Below are 18,158 nucleotides of genomic sequence, written 5' to 3' on the forward strand. Positions count from 1 at the left end.
AAAAGCCAAGTGCCTCCAGAACTGAGCATTCTAGCTAGTCGGGTATCCAGAGCCGATGGTACCAGCAAGGGTTTGGTGGCCCACTTCCTCTCCTGACCTCCACAGCTGCCGGGACCCTCAAGCTGGTCTCCATGCGTCTACAGCCAGCAAGCCAGGCACCTCCTGGCAGCAGAGCTTCAGAGGTTTTTCTCTGCTTCACTACCTTACAAATGCGCTGGGCTGGGCACTGGACCACAGAGCCTAAAAGGTTATTTCTCTCTTTGTCTTGTTGTCCTTCTAAAATGTCTTCTATGTGGTTGTCTCCCCTTCCCTGCTTTTTTGGTTTTTTTTTTTTTTTTTAAATCTAAAACCTCTAAGGAAAAAGATTCAGGGTCATCATAACATTCATGTGGGTCAGAAAATGCATCCCTGAACCAGATTTTAAACTAAGAAATACTAAAAAAGGAGGTAGGTGGAGAACAGGAAACACATGAACAGTTCACACACACACACACACACACACACACACACACACACACCCCGAGAGAGCGAGCAAGAGAGAGTGAGCGAGAGAGAAGGGAGCTGAGAAGGAGACGGAATTGGCGAGAAAAGCTTCATTAGACTCAGAGAGGCAAGCAGTGGCAGTATACCAAGGTCACTTCTAATTTAGACCATCTAATTGGCAAACAGGCTCCAAATGGCTATCATCTCACAGGGCTTGGAATTAATGAAGCCCGATTATTTTCATTACCTTCCTCTGAGATGGAGACAAAGTGAGAGCTGGTACCCAGGCGGGTGCAACAGCCCCAGGGCCGGTGGCCACCCAAGAGCCCCAGTATGGGGGGGGCCAGGCGACCAGCCTGACTTGGAGACTTGGATGCACAGGCACAGACGAGCACAGAGAGAGACAGATGCTGAGCAAAACAATCACAAGGACAGACTACTGCCTGGGCCGGTGGGCTGGGGGCTGGGGGGCTGAAGGCAGTGAAGGGCCAGGAGAGGAGGAGGATCTGTGCCTGGACAAAACATACTGAATAACTAGGAACTACCAAAGGGAGCAAAGACGAAGGGCTAGAGGAAAAGGTGCTCCTGGGCTGCTTCAGGGCCAATCCCCTTCTCCACTGGGCCACCATACTTTGTGACGTGCTCGAGCAACAAAGACAATTCCCTCCATATTAATGCTCCACAATCCCAGTGGTGTGTCGTGCCACTGAGAAGGACGCATGATCAATTAGAATAATTTAAGAGTACTGAAGTGCATGCTGGGTGGTCTTTTTCATTCTCATTTAGGGACCAGAAACCTGTACCCCACGCCCTCAACCCTCCTCTGCTAAAAGAGTGGGACAAGGAGGACATGAGCAGCAGCCCCCAAGTCCCCACCACCTACTGGCAATCTCTCACTTCTCTGTAAATAGTTCCGTGGCCCTGGCTTGGGGGGTGGGCTGCTCAGCTAGGTCTGGAGGGCACTTGTCCCAGTGCTTTAAGCTTTATAGATGTCCTTTCATATGACGTGGGTAAAGACACCCTTTGGAGCTCTGTTTCCAATAGGCCAAGCGGAATGAAGTGCTGTGGGTGCAGTTTCCATATGGGAGGGCCAGAGCTACAATTGTTCCCAGCGGAGAATATTTTTCAAGCCTCTTCATCGGTAAAAAGGGGGCCCATGGAAGACATAGATATGAGATGCAGAGCATAAGCAAGCAGCTGTTACCATAGCAACAGACATATTAGACACTGCAGGTTCCTGAAAGCTGTCTGATAAGGTATTATTAAATGAAGCCTCCTCAAAACACTCTCCATTTACAACTGAACAGAAAGACACTGTGTAGAAAGTAATCTATTTCCATTTATCAGGGTGGAATTTACTTTTAGAGGGACTGCAACCCAATTCAAGCCAGATCCTGAGAACTTGGGCCCAGATAGCAAAAAATATTTACCAGAATTTATAGCTTTAGATACCCTGGACACACCCTATATCTGCCATGAATTGTCTATTTGGTGGATTTCTCCAGCTTTTCCTAATCTGCAGCCAAACCATCTGGCAGGGAAGAAGATTCATTCCTCTCACTGCCATCCATCGTAACCCCTCAGGGACAAAGCAGACCTAACTTTTTCCTCCTGGAGGATGAATGACTCACACTGACCATTCCTTAATGAGATGGCTTAGAAAATGGAGCTCTGATTTGAGGGGCATTTCTCATCATGCTGTTTTCAGAGATTCCTGCTCTAGTTGGCCAGCAACAGATATATAGTCAGGGAGCCTAACCAGTACTTTCCCTTGGCCAATTTTCTAATAAAATCACTGTAAAAATATCCTCCAGAGGCATGACTTTAACCACAGGTTCATTATAATCACTTAGATATAAAACAATTGCAAATTCCATTTTAACACCAAACTCTTCAGAGGAAGGACAGCAGCAGCTGTTTAATTTGTCAGGGTGGAGACCAAGATCAGCAGCCCAGCCCTCAGACAGGATGCTGCTTCACCCCAATGTGTGGCCACAGATTCCCCTCTAAGCCCAGCTGCTCATCTTTTCCTCTCCATCCTGTTCAAGGATCAAGGTGGTACTGCTTATTTTGGCTCAATGCAAACCATCCTCATGACTGGAGAAGCCAATTCAATACTGACAGCCATGCAAAAACTCCATCTTGTCATGCAAACAAAGAGTACCTTACCTACAGCTTTAAGTCAAGGATAAAACCATCACATGATTATATTTCCCACAACTTTCAATTTTTTTTTTTTTTTGTCTTTTTAGGGCCGCACCCGCAGCACATGGAGGTTCCCAGGCGAGGGCTCCAATTGGAGCTGTAGCTGCTGGCCTACGCCAGAGCCACAGCAACGCCAGATTCGAGCCATGTCTGCGACCTACACCCAGCTCATGGCAACGCCGGATCCTTAACCCACTGAGTGAGGCCAAGGATCGAACCCGCCACCTCATGGTTCCTAGTTGGATTCATTTCCACTGTGTCACGATAGGAACTCCGTCAACTTTATTTCTGAATCCACTAACTTTCTCTTGTTGCCAGCAAATGAACTTCCTATAGTCAACACATTTCCCACAATTTGCACATTTTTTCCAGAAATGTCTAGAAAACATCTCGCCTATTGTGGAAAGATGAAGTAGGCACACAGGGGTTTCTGTATATGGTGCCAAGCACGGGCCCTTTAGGGAACATGTTTCTCCTATAAAATTATGTTGTCAGGGATTTTCCTCCAATAGGGTTCCTGGTTCCATGGGTGAATATTCTGGTATCCTTATGCTTGCTGGCATTCTGCACATGCAGCATACATGGAGTTTTTTACAGTGGTCATCAGACTTCATTGTGCATAGAATAACCTGGTAAAGCTATTGAATCACTTTCAGTAGAGTCTCAAACAAACAAAAAGGCTGAAAATCACGGCTTGAGTGGGTAACACTCAGAAATATCCTAGGGATTGGTACCAGAGCAAACCCAGCAGTAACAGCCTGCTCTCAAAGATGCTGGTGGTAAATGAAGAAGATTCATAGTCACCACCAGACTGGCTACTCTGAATGTATCATACTGTTGCCGTTACAAGAGTATGACAAACAATGGATGTCTAATTTATATACTGGTCCCTAGGGATGTATAAATGAGACTACTGTCTACTGTAAACCAATCATACAGATCACTACAGGCTCACATTTCCTAGACCAGATTGATATTAAACAGGAAAAATAATCACCAGAGCAAAAGGATAATGCCATTAAGTATTGAAAATGCTTCCCTCCTGTGTCTCTTCCTTGTTCTCCAGGCTCCCAGAGTTCCAGGGTATGAGTGGGAAGTGTGGTGAGGCCTGAGAAAATTCCCCTTGTTACTTCCAAGGTTGGTGAGAATTCCAAGGAAACTTGTAACAGAGAAACCCACCCATCCACAAAAGGAAGTTTCCGTTTACAGAGGATCTTTCAACAATGTTCACCAGGCTATCTATTTGAAAGTACCCATGGAAAGTCAACTTAAACTCTAAATGAAACTCATGCTAGCTCAGCTTTGAGTTTCCTACTGGCTGCTAAGGTTCTTTTGATGCATCATCAAATATATGTATACACGACATCACATTACTCATTAATTTTGCATAACCAAGTGGAAGGGGAAATGCCTAGAGGTTATATGTCTGCACCCAGCACAGGAATCTTCCGGCAAAAAGGCAATCAAATTAACTTCCTATTAATCCACTGTTGAAGGAAGTTAGAGTAAGAATACTTCTCATTGGAGGTTTTCCCTCTAGTCATCAGGAAAGGGCTTTCCAGCAGCCCAAGCACAGATAGGAAGGAGGATATTGTATCACCTATAGTATTTTGAAAAGTTTCCACATTACATTAGATTTAAATCTTGACACTAATCTTTTGGGCCATGTTAACAGTGGCCACTTAGAGCCATGCCCTGCAGGTACAGCAACCTCATGTTCAGAATGCAAAGCCCTCATTCATGAATCAACCATTTAGCCAACGGAGCAGCTTCCTGCTTTGAGAATGAAAGCATCCACTGAGAGACCCCCATATCACAGGGCTACAGTCCTCACATTGGACAATGTGGGCTCAAATCTCAGAATCTGCCACTTACAAGTGGCATCAAGGCAATGAACTTCTCTGAGCCTCAGTTTCCTCAGTCATTAATGTAAACGGGTCACACTTTTTTTAAACAGCGGTTGTGAGGATGCAATACGACATCATCAATCTAAGAGCAACCTAGAAGATAACCTGCTGGATAAGGATTTGGAGAATCTGAATGATAATTTCTTCATGTAAACGGTTAGCTCATCTAGGTAACTGCAGCCTGTGGGGAGAGAGGGTGAATGGAATGTTTTCAGCCCTTTGGGCCAGAGCCAGGCCAAGTCTCGGCAGGTAAGCAGAGGTCCCAGGAAGCTCTCTACAACAGCACAGGGTCGTGTCCACGTTCTGGCACCCCCGATGACCCCCCCGCCAGGGGAAAGAAAAGCCCCAAGGTCCTGCTCCCGCACACCCTACCGTCATGATGAGCTTCTCCACGCAGTCGGGCGCCACACTGTGGAGGTGGGTGAGGTGCAGCTGGAGGTGTATCTTGTTGTTGAGCATGTCCTGGCACAGGGGGCAGCGGAGCATGGGTTGCACCGAGTGCTGCGTCATGGCGTGCACCCGCAGCCGGTTGACATCGGCGTTGCTGTACTTGCAATAGGGACACTGGTACATCTGTGGGGAACACGTCCGCCCCCTGCTGAATCTGCCGTTCCCGCCAGCACTGTGCCTGCCCCCAGCCCACCTGCCCGAGACTGACTCCCCACCGGCCTCTGAAACGCTCCCCCAAGCAGAGCCCCTTCCGAGCTCACCTGCTCCGGTTTGGTCTCCTCCGATGTTTTTGGTCGCTTTGAAGAGAGAGGAGACTCTGAGCTACCTGGAAAGGAGATGCGTTTGGAGGTTGCAGGAGAATCTGTCAGCTCCTTCTCTGCTTGGCTGGACGATGCTGGAAGGAAAAGCAGAAGATACAATACAGCAGCCAGACCAGGCCAGCTCCCAGAGGGTTTGCGTTGGGTGAAAATCAACATTCATTTATAGCACAAGAGTTTCTGGAAACACCAAAATTAAAGTAGGGTGAGCATCCGGACTGATTTATCAGGCATGCTGGAAAAGCAGCAAGTGTTTCTTTCTTTCCCCTGTGAATTTCTGTCTATACAACTTTAACAACTGAACACTGGGGGGAAAAGAGTAAAGAAATGGACTAAAAGGCTCCAAGTTGAAGTGAGCTGAATTCAGTCTATTCTGAATTGCTCCCCCCAATCACACCATTGGATTATGGGGTTTATCGGGAGCAGTCGGGCTGAGGGTGGGTGGGAAAGTCTCTCCAATTGCTTCACCAACCATGAGTCACCCCGAGTACCAGATACACTCTGCCTTCATAGATGGAATGAACTGGGCGCTCCCAATGTTACTGTCGCAGTTCTTGAAATCACAGCGCAGCACCATCACAGGAGATGTGATAAATGTGACCCGAGAAGAGTTCACACGGATATCTGCATGTGAGCATGTGCCAAAAAGAGTCAAGTTTGGATTCAGCAAATTGCTTTTGGGGAAGAAATTAACTCAAGAGTGGAAGTAGATGGGAAATGAGTCCAACTTATAATCTAGCCAAAGCTCCAGACACAAGAGTTTATTCAGAGCGGGTGGTAAGAGGGAGAGTTTCCCATCTGCTTGCCCAAACCATGCCCTCTATACCCCACTCCAGCAAAGGCTCAAGACACCAATGAAGGAGGAGAGTCACATGACCAACAGTGGGTTGGCATAGGGAGTTCTCTGGAGCATAGAAAAGGAGTCTGATGAGAAAACAGCTGGGCTAAAAGGGTTTAACCAGGGTAAATAAGCAGGGCTCCTCCAGTATAAATATGGATCCCCAGATGTTCAGATTTAGTCATTCCAAAACCTGGTCAGTATCTGACGTTTGGCTCTCTCACTTGTTTCAGATATGTAATTTCATTTTTCATAATTTGATAAAAGTGCTAAGAAAAAAAAAAACCCTACTAACAGTGAAGGAGGGTACCCTTTTCTCCACATCCTCTCCAGCATCTGTTATTTGTTGACTTGTCAATGATGGACATTCTGACTGGTGTGAGGTGGTATCTCATTATAGATTTGCATTTCTCTAATAATTAGTGATGTTGAGCATTTTTCCGTGTGCTTGTTGGCCATCTGTGTATCTTCTTTGGAGAAATGTCTATTCAGGTCTTTTGCCCATTTTTCAATTGGGTTGTTGGTTTTCTTGCTGTTGAGCTGTTTAAGTTTATAATTTGGAGATTAGGTCCGGGTTGGTTGCATCGTTTGAAACTATTTTCTCCCATTCCGTAGGCTTCTTCTTTTTTTCTTTTCTTTTCTTTTTTTTTCTTTCTTTTTTTTTTTTATGGTTTCCTTTGCTGTGCAAAAGCTTGTAAGTTTGATTAGGTCCCATTGGTTTATTTGTGTTTTTATTTCTGTTGCCTTGGGAGACTGACCTAAGAAACCATTTTTCTGGCTGATGTCAGAGAATGTTTTGCCTATGATTTCTTCTAGAAGTTTTATGGTTGTCTTGTCTTATGTTTGTAAATTGGTACAACCACTATGGAAAACTTAAAAAATTATACATAGAACTACCATATGACTCAGCAATCCCACTCCTGGGCATATATCCGGACAAAACTTTCATTCAAAAAGATACACGTACCCCATGTTCATTGCAGCACTATTCACAATAGCCAAGATACAGAAACAACTTAAATATCCATCAACAAATGATTGGATTAAGAAGATGTGGTATATATATATACACAATGGAATACTACTCAGCCATAAAAAGAACAAAATAATGCCAATTGCAGCAACATGGATGGAACTAGGGACTCAACTGAAGTCAGAAAGAAAGACAAATACCATATATCATCACATATCTGGAATCTAATACATGGCACAAAAGAACCTATCTACAGAAAAGAAACAAATTCATGGACATGGAGAACAGATTTGTGGTTGCCAAATGGGGGTCGGGGTAGGGGAGAGTGAGATGGACTGGGAGTTTGGGGTTAGTAGATGTAAACTATTGCATTTGGAGTGGATAAGCAATGAGATCCTGCTGTATAGCCCAGGGAACTATATCGAGTCACTTGTGATGGAACATAATGGAGGATAATGTGAGAAAAAGGATGTGTGTGTGTGTGTGTGTGTGTGTGTGTGTTCAAGAAGCCTCATTTTTACTCTTTGGTCAAACTGCTTTCTGTCTCTTCCAGTCTCATTACCTCGCATGTGTTGCCAGCTTTGAAATTTGTTCCGACATAGATACCCAAGATGCTGTCATTACAGATGTGTGCTTTAATAAACAATTGTAGAAAATCAATTTTATTCATTAAAATCTTAAGGCCAAATGATAATTTTGAAAAAAAAATTGCTAAATGCAGGAAATATTCCAGGAAGTTGATGCTCTTCCCAGAATGCACATCTTGTGACCTTTAACCCCAGTATCTTGGTAACCTGGTCCACATAAGTTTATAGAACATCTATTATTTAAAAAGTACAAGGACAAGCATCTTACACACAGACCCCTCCTCCTCCAACACACACATTCATAACAGTACTTTAATCTGTCTCGAATCGACTTCAAACCCATTTTGCTCTTAATGGGAGTTATTCATTTTCACTTGAAAGGTAATACATGACGGCTGGATATTTAATGTGATGGACTGGCTGCCGATTAACTAGGTGCTGTAACATTCTAGTCTGGTTCCCCCATGGCCCACTTCCCATCTCCTGGCCCCTGCAGACCTGATCCCTGGAAACCTTGCATCGCAGGTTTTAGACCTCAGACTGTGATGGGTCCCTGCCTGAACGTTTGCACAATAGGAGTCTTTAATTAATGTTTCAGGGAATTAAGGTCCCCCTGCCCCTAGAAGGTTTCTTATTCTCCATCATTTTTCATTTTTGCTTACTGGTTGTCTTTTATACATTAACCCTGCAAATGAATTCTAAAGATGGGGTGGGTGAAGGCTTCGGCGACCCTTCAGATGGTGACTTGTCAGAGCCAACCCTCACCTTCCCTATGGCCACCTCCAACCCGAAGGATTAGGTTAGGTTCAGGGCTTACAGGTAAAAGCCGCTCGCTCTCTGCTCCTCCTTCCACCAGGAGCAAGCCAAGAGGATTCTAAGCACCCATCCCATCGTTTCGTCAGTCGGCCTGACCTGCAACAACACTTGCTCTTCTAAGGCCAGGACACCACCGTGGCAGTGCCTTCAATCTGCCTGCTCCCTGTTTTACAGGGACTGCCAGCCATGCAGGTGCTCACCAGTTGTGGATGAACGAGCAGGAGGCTGAGACCACCCAACTCATCTCACTGGCTGAAAAGCAAACAGAGTGGAACCCAGTGCAGCATTAGCATCGCTGCAGGACCAAAGAGTCCATCCTCCTTTGAGGTGAACCCATGATGTCTTGTGATGAGGTGGCAGAGGTGAGAATTCTGGTGTCAGAAGCCACTATTCTTTGCCCCCTGCATGGACAGGGGGACTTTTATTACATACATACATACATACATACATACATACATATATATATATGAATATATATATATTACATACACACATATATGAATATATATATTATACACACACACACACACACACATATATATATAATACTCTCAGACTGCTCTGGAATTCTAAAGCTTCTTTTGTGAGCGGGAGGTGAGTTCTTACAAAATGTGTTTTAAAAAATAAAATCAGCACTCGCTCGCTCATTTCCTCTTTCTCCAGAGGAACACAACAGCCCTGCTATAATGCGAAATACCACATTCACTGGGGTTAAAAACGTCTAAGGCTCATCTCCCTTCTGCTGAGGGCAGCCTTCACTTTTATTAGGATCAGATCTGTCTAGAAGTGCACATTAGCCACTGCAGCTCCCCTGGCTGCTTCTCTAAAGCTAAAGCCCTGCCTTTCCGATACTGGAGTGCGTGAGCACCGAGAGACAACCCCACTGTGCTTCCCTGGGTGGTGTGGGCACTGCCCCTAAGAGTGAGGGTCAACTAGGCTGACAGACCCCCTTCCGAGCTTGACTCCAGACCTTAAAATAGCAATCCCTACTATATCCAATCACTTGTGATGGAACATGATGGAAAACTATGAGAAAAAGAATGTTTATATATGTATGACTGGGTCACTTGGCTGTACAGCAGAAACTGACAGAACACTGTAAATCAACTATGATCAAAATTTTTCAAAAAATGAAACATGTCAATCCCTATCAAAGCATGGAACTAAAGGCTTTCTGTAATTTCTGCAGGCGGGTAAACAGTTGTGCGAGTCCTGCGTCAGCAGGCGGGGAGAGGGTTTACTCTCCTCCATTGCGGTGCCAGGTTTTCTCAAGCTGCTTCTCTCTGATCCACTTCGAGAGGCCAGAGTCCCGAAATCAACTTCTACTTCAGTTCTGTCACTAGCACACATTGTAGGTGTAAGTAAATGAGGTTGTCCAAATACCCGGAGGGAAAATACCGTGGTTTTCTGCTTGGAAGACTTTTTGAAACTTGAACGTAAATTCTAGGAGAGGTGTCACAGTTCTTAAAACATTATTTTAAGAAAATCAATGACTGGTCACTTTAAGGCCTCTCTGACGTCACAGACGTGAAGTGGAAACAGATGAGCTCCAGAGTCGAGCCACGATTTCAGCAGTGCCCAGAACCATTGATTTGCACTGGTAACAACTTGAAGGGTTACTACCTTTGGTGGCTTTTACAATAATGACAAAATGAACTGGAAACAATCTAGACCTTTTACAATAGAGCACAGTTAAGGAAGCAATGGTACAGCCACTCTATTGAGTATCATATGACATTAAAAATGACAGCTATATGGCCATCATTAATAAGTCCACAAATAACAGATGCTGGAGAGGGTGTGGAGAAAAGGGAACCCTCCTACACTGTTGGTGGGAATCTAAATTGGCATAACCACGATGGAAAACAGTATGGAAAACTTAGAGAAAACTATACACAGAACTACCATATGATCCAGCAATCCCACTCTTGGGCATATATCCGGATAAATCTTTCCTTAAAAAAAACACATGCACCTGCATGTTCATTGCAGCTCTATTCACGATAGCCAAGACATGGAAACAACCCAAATGTCCATTGACAGATGACTGCATTAGGAAGATGTGGTATATACACATAACGGAATACTACTCAGCCATCAAAAACAACAAAGTAATGCCATTTGCAGCAACATGGATGGAACCAGAGACTCTCATACTAAGTAAGTCAGAAAGAAAAAGACAAATACCATATGATATCACTTATATCTAGAATCTAATACCTAGAATCTAATATCTAGAATCAAATGAACCTTTCCACAGAAAAGAAAATCATGGACATGGACAACAGACTTGTGGTTGCCGAGGGGGAGGGGAGGGAGTGGGAAGGATGGGGAGCTTGGGGTTAATAGATGTAGACTACTGCCTTTGAATGGATCAGCAGTGAGATCCTGCTGTGTAACACTGGGAACTATGTCTAGTCACTTATGATGGAGCCTGATAATGTGAGAAAAAAGAATGTATACATGTATGTGTAACTGGGCCACCATGCTGTACAGTAGAAAACTGACAGAACACTGTAAACCAGCTATAATGGAAAAAATAAAAATCATTATAAAATTGTAAAAAGTTTTTAAAAATAAAGCAATATGGAAAAGTCTTTGAGGATTTTGGAAAAAAAAGAAAAGATACAATGGGCATTATACCATGATACAGCTTTGTGAAAAACAGACATTAGAAAAAAAAGATGAAAACCATTGTTGTCTTTAGGTGATGGCATTGTGGACCAGTTCCCCATTTTCTAAGTTTGTCATATATTTATATTATTTTTAATACTAAAGTTAAACAGTTCACCATTTAAATTTGACTGTCCCTGAAAACTTTGATATTTGGATCCGCACTGTATAAAACATCAGGTGGTATTTTTTGCTTTGCTGGTTGAAGCGATTTTTCCTCATTTTGGCAGCTATGCCCTATGAAAATATGTGTTAAATCTCAATGAATCTTCCACAGGCAACACGCTGGGCTCCTGGCACTTCAAAGGGCCTAAAAATGTGGCAAGGAAACGCGCGAGTGCACGTGCTGTCTGTTACACACTCTAGGAAGTGAGGCAGGAGGGGCAGTGGGGAAGGAACTGGTGGGGGAAACCCGGACCACAGCCTCGGGGCACAGGAGCCGGGCATTCCTTGCCACGTGTTAGGAGGTGTGAGGGGTGCCAGGAGTTAAGGCTGCCCCACACGCAAGCTCACCATCTTGCTGGTGAGGCACAAACAGGACCAGCATGTCCTTGTTACGGAGTACAGAACACGCCACGTCGACTTTCTAGACCCAAAGCCACCACTCCCCCTTAAAAGTGTGATGGGTGGCCACTACGCCTGACAGAAAGAAACACTGAGGCTGACCCGATTCATGACTCTCAGTTTTATTCTCGTAGGTTCCTCTGCATCCTTGGCATCAATCTCATCTCACAGGGCAAGCCAGGAGACTGCACAAGGCTTCCTCAGGAAAAAACATCATTTCTGTGACATCGACTTCCAGATATCCTTTGTTTTTTTTAACATATCTGCTTGGGGAATATTTATCTTCTAAAAATACTTGAAAATGTACCCCTTTGGCATATTAATTAGAGGGTGTAGGGATGAAAAAAGAGCCAATTTAAATTCATGCAAGTTTTGTCTGCAATTGTCCAGAAGTGGTTTGATGACGTTCTAAGCACACAGAATAATTTAAAACAAGCCTAGTAAGGCCTCATCAGGTAGGAGGCGACTAACTGCAGAGCAGGTAAGTACAATTTTGGGTCAGAAAGTGGTCACGTATTGTGGGAACACGGCCCCTTTAACTTCACCCGATAAAACCACCCTTCCGGAGATCCCGCAGTGGCTCAGTGGTCGAAGAACGCGACTAACATCCATGAGGATGCGGGTTCAATCCCTGGCCTTGCTCAGTGGGTTAAGGATCCAGCGTTGCCGTGAGCTGTGGTGTAGGTTGCCATCTGCAGCTCCGATTCGACCCCTAGCCCAGGAACTTCCATCTGCCAGGGGTATGGCCCTAAAAAGACAAATAGAAAAAAAAAAAAAGAAACCTGAAAAAACACTGGAAATCAAGTAGAAATGGAAACTCAAGGCGCCCAGCTCTTGGCTTCTCTCTAATTATTAACCAAGACCCAAGACATCAACTTGCCCTCCAAGAAAATCAAAAGTACTGGAAGTTTCTGCTTCCCGAGCAAAATTCACCCTCTCGTCCCTCAACACGCCAGTGGTGCCGCTGGCCTGGTGGACGTTGTCCGCCACAGAGCCCTCCCTTGGGGCGGCCGTGGGCGTGCGCTGAGCGGCCGAGTCGCTGGGGAGTCCCGTGTGGATATCCTCCTTCCATGGGGCTGTGGCATTTGGAAGCGGTGTTCACCAAAGTGCCCACCCTCTTCCTTCTGGGGACCCCAAGGTGAGCCCACGGAAGGCCGGGGATGCTGCCAGATGTGTCATCCTTGCGGAGAGGCCAAAGGCAGCTGCCGCCCCTGCTTCTCAACCATCAGCCTCTGAGCTAAAGTACCACTGACAGCCCCTCCATCTAAACTTCCATCTCCCAAACCAGCAACATAATGGAGGAGCCAATTAAATGATTATTAATTCATGCTACTTTCCGTAAGCCAGAGGTTCTCATCGCCTTGTGTTCCGTAAACCAGCTCGCCACCTGCCCCAGAAATTTACAGCAATCTTTTATCTATCTCCACTGACTAAGGGAGAAAGAAATTCACACAACTCCATACTTAATGCCTGAGTTGGGATAATGAGCCCAGCACGCCACTCACAGAAGCTTCACTGGATCTGCAAATGGTCACTCAGCTCATGATGCAAATGAACTGAAAGGGGCAGTGAGCTCTCTCCACGGCCCCACCCTCCCCCTCGAGAAAGCAGAAGCGCACGACTTCCGAAAGGTCATCTCTGCTGCTGGACTTTGCGATCTTCACGCTGTTGTGGAATGTGGAGCTGCTCCTGGCCTTTGCCTGCAAGTCCCGCCCCAGAGGAGAGGCGAGGGTTTCGTACTCACATTCCCTCAGAGCTGCTGCACTTGCTAAGTGGCCAGAGGTCTGGCTCGATTCTCTTCCTCCCCAAATACAGAGAACAGTTCCTTTAAAGGGTCTGCTTTGCTGCCAACATGGTCGTTAAACCTGTATGGTTTCATTCTGCCTCCAACCAAGCACTTAAAGATGTTTCAGAGAGGAATCTTGTGGGGGCCGGGGGGGGGGGGGTGTGTGTGCTGTGTCTCAAAGGCCAGGACTTCGGGGACTGGCACAGCCAGTGGGGGTCGCCACGGCTCAGCTGCCGCCCTTCCCTGACTGATGGTGTGGAATCTGTCCCAGAGTCCAGCCCAGTGAGGTCAAGAACCTTCTGTTCAAAATGCAATCCCAATTTTCCATGACTGCAAGCTACGCTGCCCCTGTAGCTCTCTAGAAAGCACATTAGAGAGGTACAACCACTTACTCAATAAGCAGAAAAATATGCCTGGGTAGGTAGAGTGAGACACACAGGCCTCATCAACTTACCAGACACGGCGTCCTGTTTCCACCAAGGATTTCAAAGACTGGAGTCATGCTAGACACGAGGGTACCTGTGCTTGAGGAATAGCTCCCTGCCTCTCTCTGCCAGCTCAAAGATGAACCAGACAGGTCACCATTTTGAAAATCTAGACGCTCTACTGCTGGTATCGTTAATACTTTGCTTTTTTTTTTTTTTTTTTTTTTTGCTATTTCTTTGGGCCACTCCCACGGCATATGGAGATTCCCAGGCTAGGGGTCGAATTGGAGCTGTAGCCGCAGGCCTCCGCCAGAGCCACAGCAACGCGGGATCTGAGCCGTGTCTGCAACCTACACCACAGCTCACGGCAACGCCGGATCCTTAACCCACTAAGCAAGGGCAGGGACCGAACCCGCAACCTCATGGTTCCCAGTTGGATTCGTTAACCACTGCGCCATGACGGGAACTCCAATACTTTGCTTTTTATTTGGAAATAATTACAGATTCACAGGACGTTGCAAGAATAGCCCAGAGAGGTCTTGCCCCCTTCACCCAGGTGCTACTTTTTTGCCAGTGTTTAGATAAAGACATCTAGGTCTCTGATGGCTTTTCATCATGACCAAACCTCTCCTCCTCCCCCTGGGATCAGGGAGTCCATCTGCCTCTTCCACACACTTCTGTCTTCCAGGAATGCTCAGCACCTCTCTCACACAGGGGGGCTTATGGCCTTGCCCGTGGTTAAAGGAGAACTAGGTCTCAAACTTCACCCATGCCCCAAGATCAGAGCCCCAACATTCTCAAACTCAAGCGTGAGTCACAAATCCCCTGGAGGGCTTGTTAAAACACAGGAGGCGGCCCTACCCGCACCCGCCATAGGTCTGATGCGAAGAACCTGCATTTCCAGTGAGTTCCCAGGTGAGGCTGATGGTCTGACCACACTTCGAGAACCGCTGTCAGAGCCAAAGCTTCCTGGAATGGGTAGGAACCGTCCCACTTCATGGGTGGACTAGAATTAAATAAGGGGGCCTGGCAGGCGTGGGCGGATCCGGCAGTCCACTTTCAAATGACTGGCTGAAAATGACACTCTCATCATTTACAGTCGGGGACGAAAGCCAGGCTTGGTCTCAAAGCTAGATGTTTTCCCCCTCAGGCCAAAGGTGAAAGATTAAATGTGGCTGTCCCTCAGGGAACCAGGCTGCTCACAACCAACGCAGATACATTTTCAAAGCCCAGAAATTCAGAAGGAATAACCTGCACGTGTTCTGTGAGCGTGTAATGCAGAGTAATGACAGACCGCCTTGCTGATGGAAGTCTCATTCTTTCCACGTGGCCTGGAGAACCTCTGTGAAAAGGGCAAATACCTCTGGGCTCTTTGCTCTCTGCACAAGGAGAAAGCATCTTTTTGGTGCCAGGCCTTGGCACCTGCAGGCCACACCAGCCCGAGGTTCCCTTTGCTTTAGCCCTGGGGTCGGGGGGACGGGGAGACCCACACGGGCCTCTGTGGCCACAAGTCACTGTTCTGGGAACAGGGAATCACGTCGTGCTTGCCCAGCGAGCAGCCAAGGTGAGAAGGCGGGCCCGTCTGGACGGGTGGCGGCTGCTGCTTGTCTGCATCTTTGGGGAAAAACAGTGCTAAGCTCCACATCAGAGGCATCAATCTGTTGTACTAATTCCTTGTTGAAATATGCATAAGGCTGTTTAACTACACTGATTGGAGCTCCCCAAAGGCCATCCCGCAATTCAGATTCAAGGCACCTTGCTCCCTCGGTGTCAGGTTTATGAATGAAACACCAGTCAAAGCAGAGCCACCAGCCACTGCCTCGTTTGGGCCAACATCAGCTGTCAGTATATTTAGTAACTTGGAAACACTGGGCACCCACCCACCATGAGCCCGGCCTGTGCCATGAGCTGGGGACCAAAGAGGCCCCGACCCGATTCCTCACTCTGAGACACCAAATCAGCCTGCCTGTCTCTGGCCTCCTCTCAGTTCCCCCAAGTGTCCCGTCTTCCCTGGCAGAGCCTCCAAGGCTGTGCACAGACACCTTCTGCAGCGGTGGTCACCGGGTGCTGTGAGGACAGGGCCTCCGAGGGGGCTACGTCGGGATCTGCGTGACCACTCCGCCTTCTGGCTTCATTACAGGACGGTGACGATCATGGACTTGGGAAAAAAACTACAATGGGGAGGACCTTAGCGACACTTGAAGTCACAGGGACGAGTCCAGAGGTGTGAGATGTAGGTCAAAACAAGGGGCGATACGGGTCACGCTGGGGCCAGGCCACGGTTAATTAGCAGAAGCTCATCCTGTCCCTATCGAATCAAACATTAATTAGGTTAGTTAGGGCCTCTGAGCCCCAACACAGCACAGACTCCCGGGGTCTAGAATATAAGAAAACGCTTCCAGTTTTTTCTCCATTCCAAACCTGTCTTCATAAAATACTGCACTAAATTTTAAGAGTGAAACGGCCTTTGTGACAACAAAGGCCTCCGATCGGGGTCCAGCAAGGCGGCAGATAACGAAGAACCTTGGGCGGAACTTCCCAGCACCCTTGCACATCAACTTCCCCCGAGACCCGCCAAGGATTTCTCTTTGCGTGTCCGGGTTGGACAGGAGTATCTGTGCTGGGGACAAAGGCATCACACAGTCCCCCTGAGTGGGCCTGTTCAGTGGGAAAATTCTCGTCTTCCCCTGGAGGTTTCAAGTACCAAGAAGACTGGCAACGGTATGTCTCCTCTTGGATTGTGTGCACTGCGGACAGGGTGTGGCCCACGGGGAGTGAAGTTTCCATCTCACGCTCCACAGAGGCCCTGCACTCAGTTTGCTCACCGCCCCCAAAGGCCCGGGACCGTCGGTGAATGGGACAGGACGTGGGCAGGGGGAGGGTTCGAGCGCACCTGCAGGGGCTCCTCACCAATTCCTGTCTTGCTCCGGCCAAGTTTGCTTTACACAAAGGTGTCCGCCCCCCTTGCTAAGAAACGGCACAGTGGTCAGCGGAGCTGCCACAGCCTGGCTCAAGTCTCGGCTGTGTGACCTTGAGCGTTTCAACGACAACGGTGGACGGTCAGCTTCTTCCCTCAGACAGACAAGGACAGCACTGGTCGCAGGGCGTCTGGGAGGCAAGCAAGAGAGATCAGGCACATGAAGTCCACCAGAGTCTAGCACACGGTGGCAGCTCCAACTTCTCTGCCTGCAGCGTCGGCTTTCAAAGTATCTCTGGGAAATAATATGGTGCGTGTGTGGCCATGAAACTACAGACTGAGCAGAGAGGCCTGGTGTTTAGGACAAGCACAGACACTGAATTTGCCTTTTCTGTAAACCTGCATCGAAGAATCCAACTCGCCCCATGGGTTTGGTGTCCATAAAGCAGAGAGTGGAATGACTTGGACTTGAAAGCTTTTATGGTCATGCTCTTTTACCAAGTGATTGCTAATGAGACACTGAAACAGAGTTCAGCACTAGCTAGGTGCTGGAGATGACAAAAGTGAGTGAATGTGGGGTTAGGGAGAGATGGACAGAGCACACAAGATTTTGAGGGCAATAAAAATACCCTGGGTGACATTATAATCCAGGATATATGTCATTGTACGTTTGTCCAAACCCACAGAACGTACATCGAAAGTGCGTCGTAAGGTGAACTGTGAACTTTGGATGATTATGATGGATCCGTGCAGGTTCATCACTGGTTTAAAAAAAAAAAAAGGTACCATCCTGGTGAGTGATGCTGAGAGTGGGGGTCGCTGTGGGTGGTGGGGCAGACGGTATAGGGGAAATCTCTGTACTTCCTTTTCAATTTTGTTGTAAACCTGACATAGCTCTAAAAAAAAAAAAATAAAAGTCTTGTTAAAATAGGAGTTCCCGCAGTGGTTAACGAATCCGACTAGGAACCATGAGGTTGCGGGTTTGGTCCCTGCCCTTGCTCAGTGGGTTAAGGATCCGACGTTGGCGTGAGCTGTGGTGAAGGTTGTAGACGCGGCTCGGATCCCGCGTTGCCATGGCTCTGCCAGAGGCCAGTGGCTACAGCTCCGATTCGACCCCTAGCCTGGGAACCTCCATATGCCGCGGGAGTGGCCCAAGAAATGGCAAAAAGACCAAAAAACAAACAAACAAACAAACAAACAACTTGTTAAAACAAAAC

At 47.0% G+C, this 18,158-nt stretch overlaps 1 protein-coding gene across 1 annotated transcript in view; it reads right to left on the reverse strand.

Annotated features, from left to right (window-relative positions):
• Nucleotides 1-18,158, reverse strand: part of ZFHX3 (zinc finger homeobox 3) — a 247,315-nt gene that overhangs the window by 21,719 nt on the left and 207,438 nt on the right. The window contains exons 6-7 of the mRNA XM_021097088.1: nucleotides 5,306-5,439; nucleotides 4,968-5,168 (exon numbers count right to left, since the gene is read on the reverse strand). Coding sequence (XP_020952747.1) covers nucleotides 4,968-5,168; nucleotides 5,306-5,439 — 335 coding nt within the window. The remainder of the gene's footprint in view (nucleotides 1-4,967; nucleotides 5,169-5,305; nucleotides 5,440-18,158) is intronic.

Source organism: Sus scrofa, chromosome 6 (genome assembly GCF_000003025.6).
Source record: "Sus scrofa isolate TJ Tabasco breed Duroc chromosome 6, Sscrofa11.1, whole genome shotgun sequence".
NCBI classification, from domain to species: Eukaryota; Metazoa; Chordata; class Mammalia; order Artiodactyla; family Suidae; genus Sus; species Sus scrofa.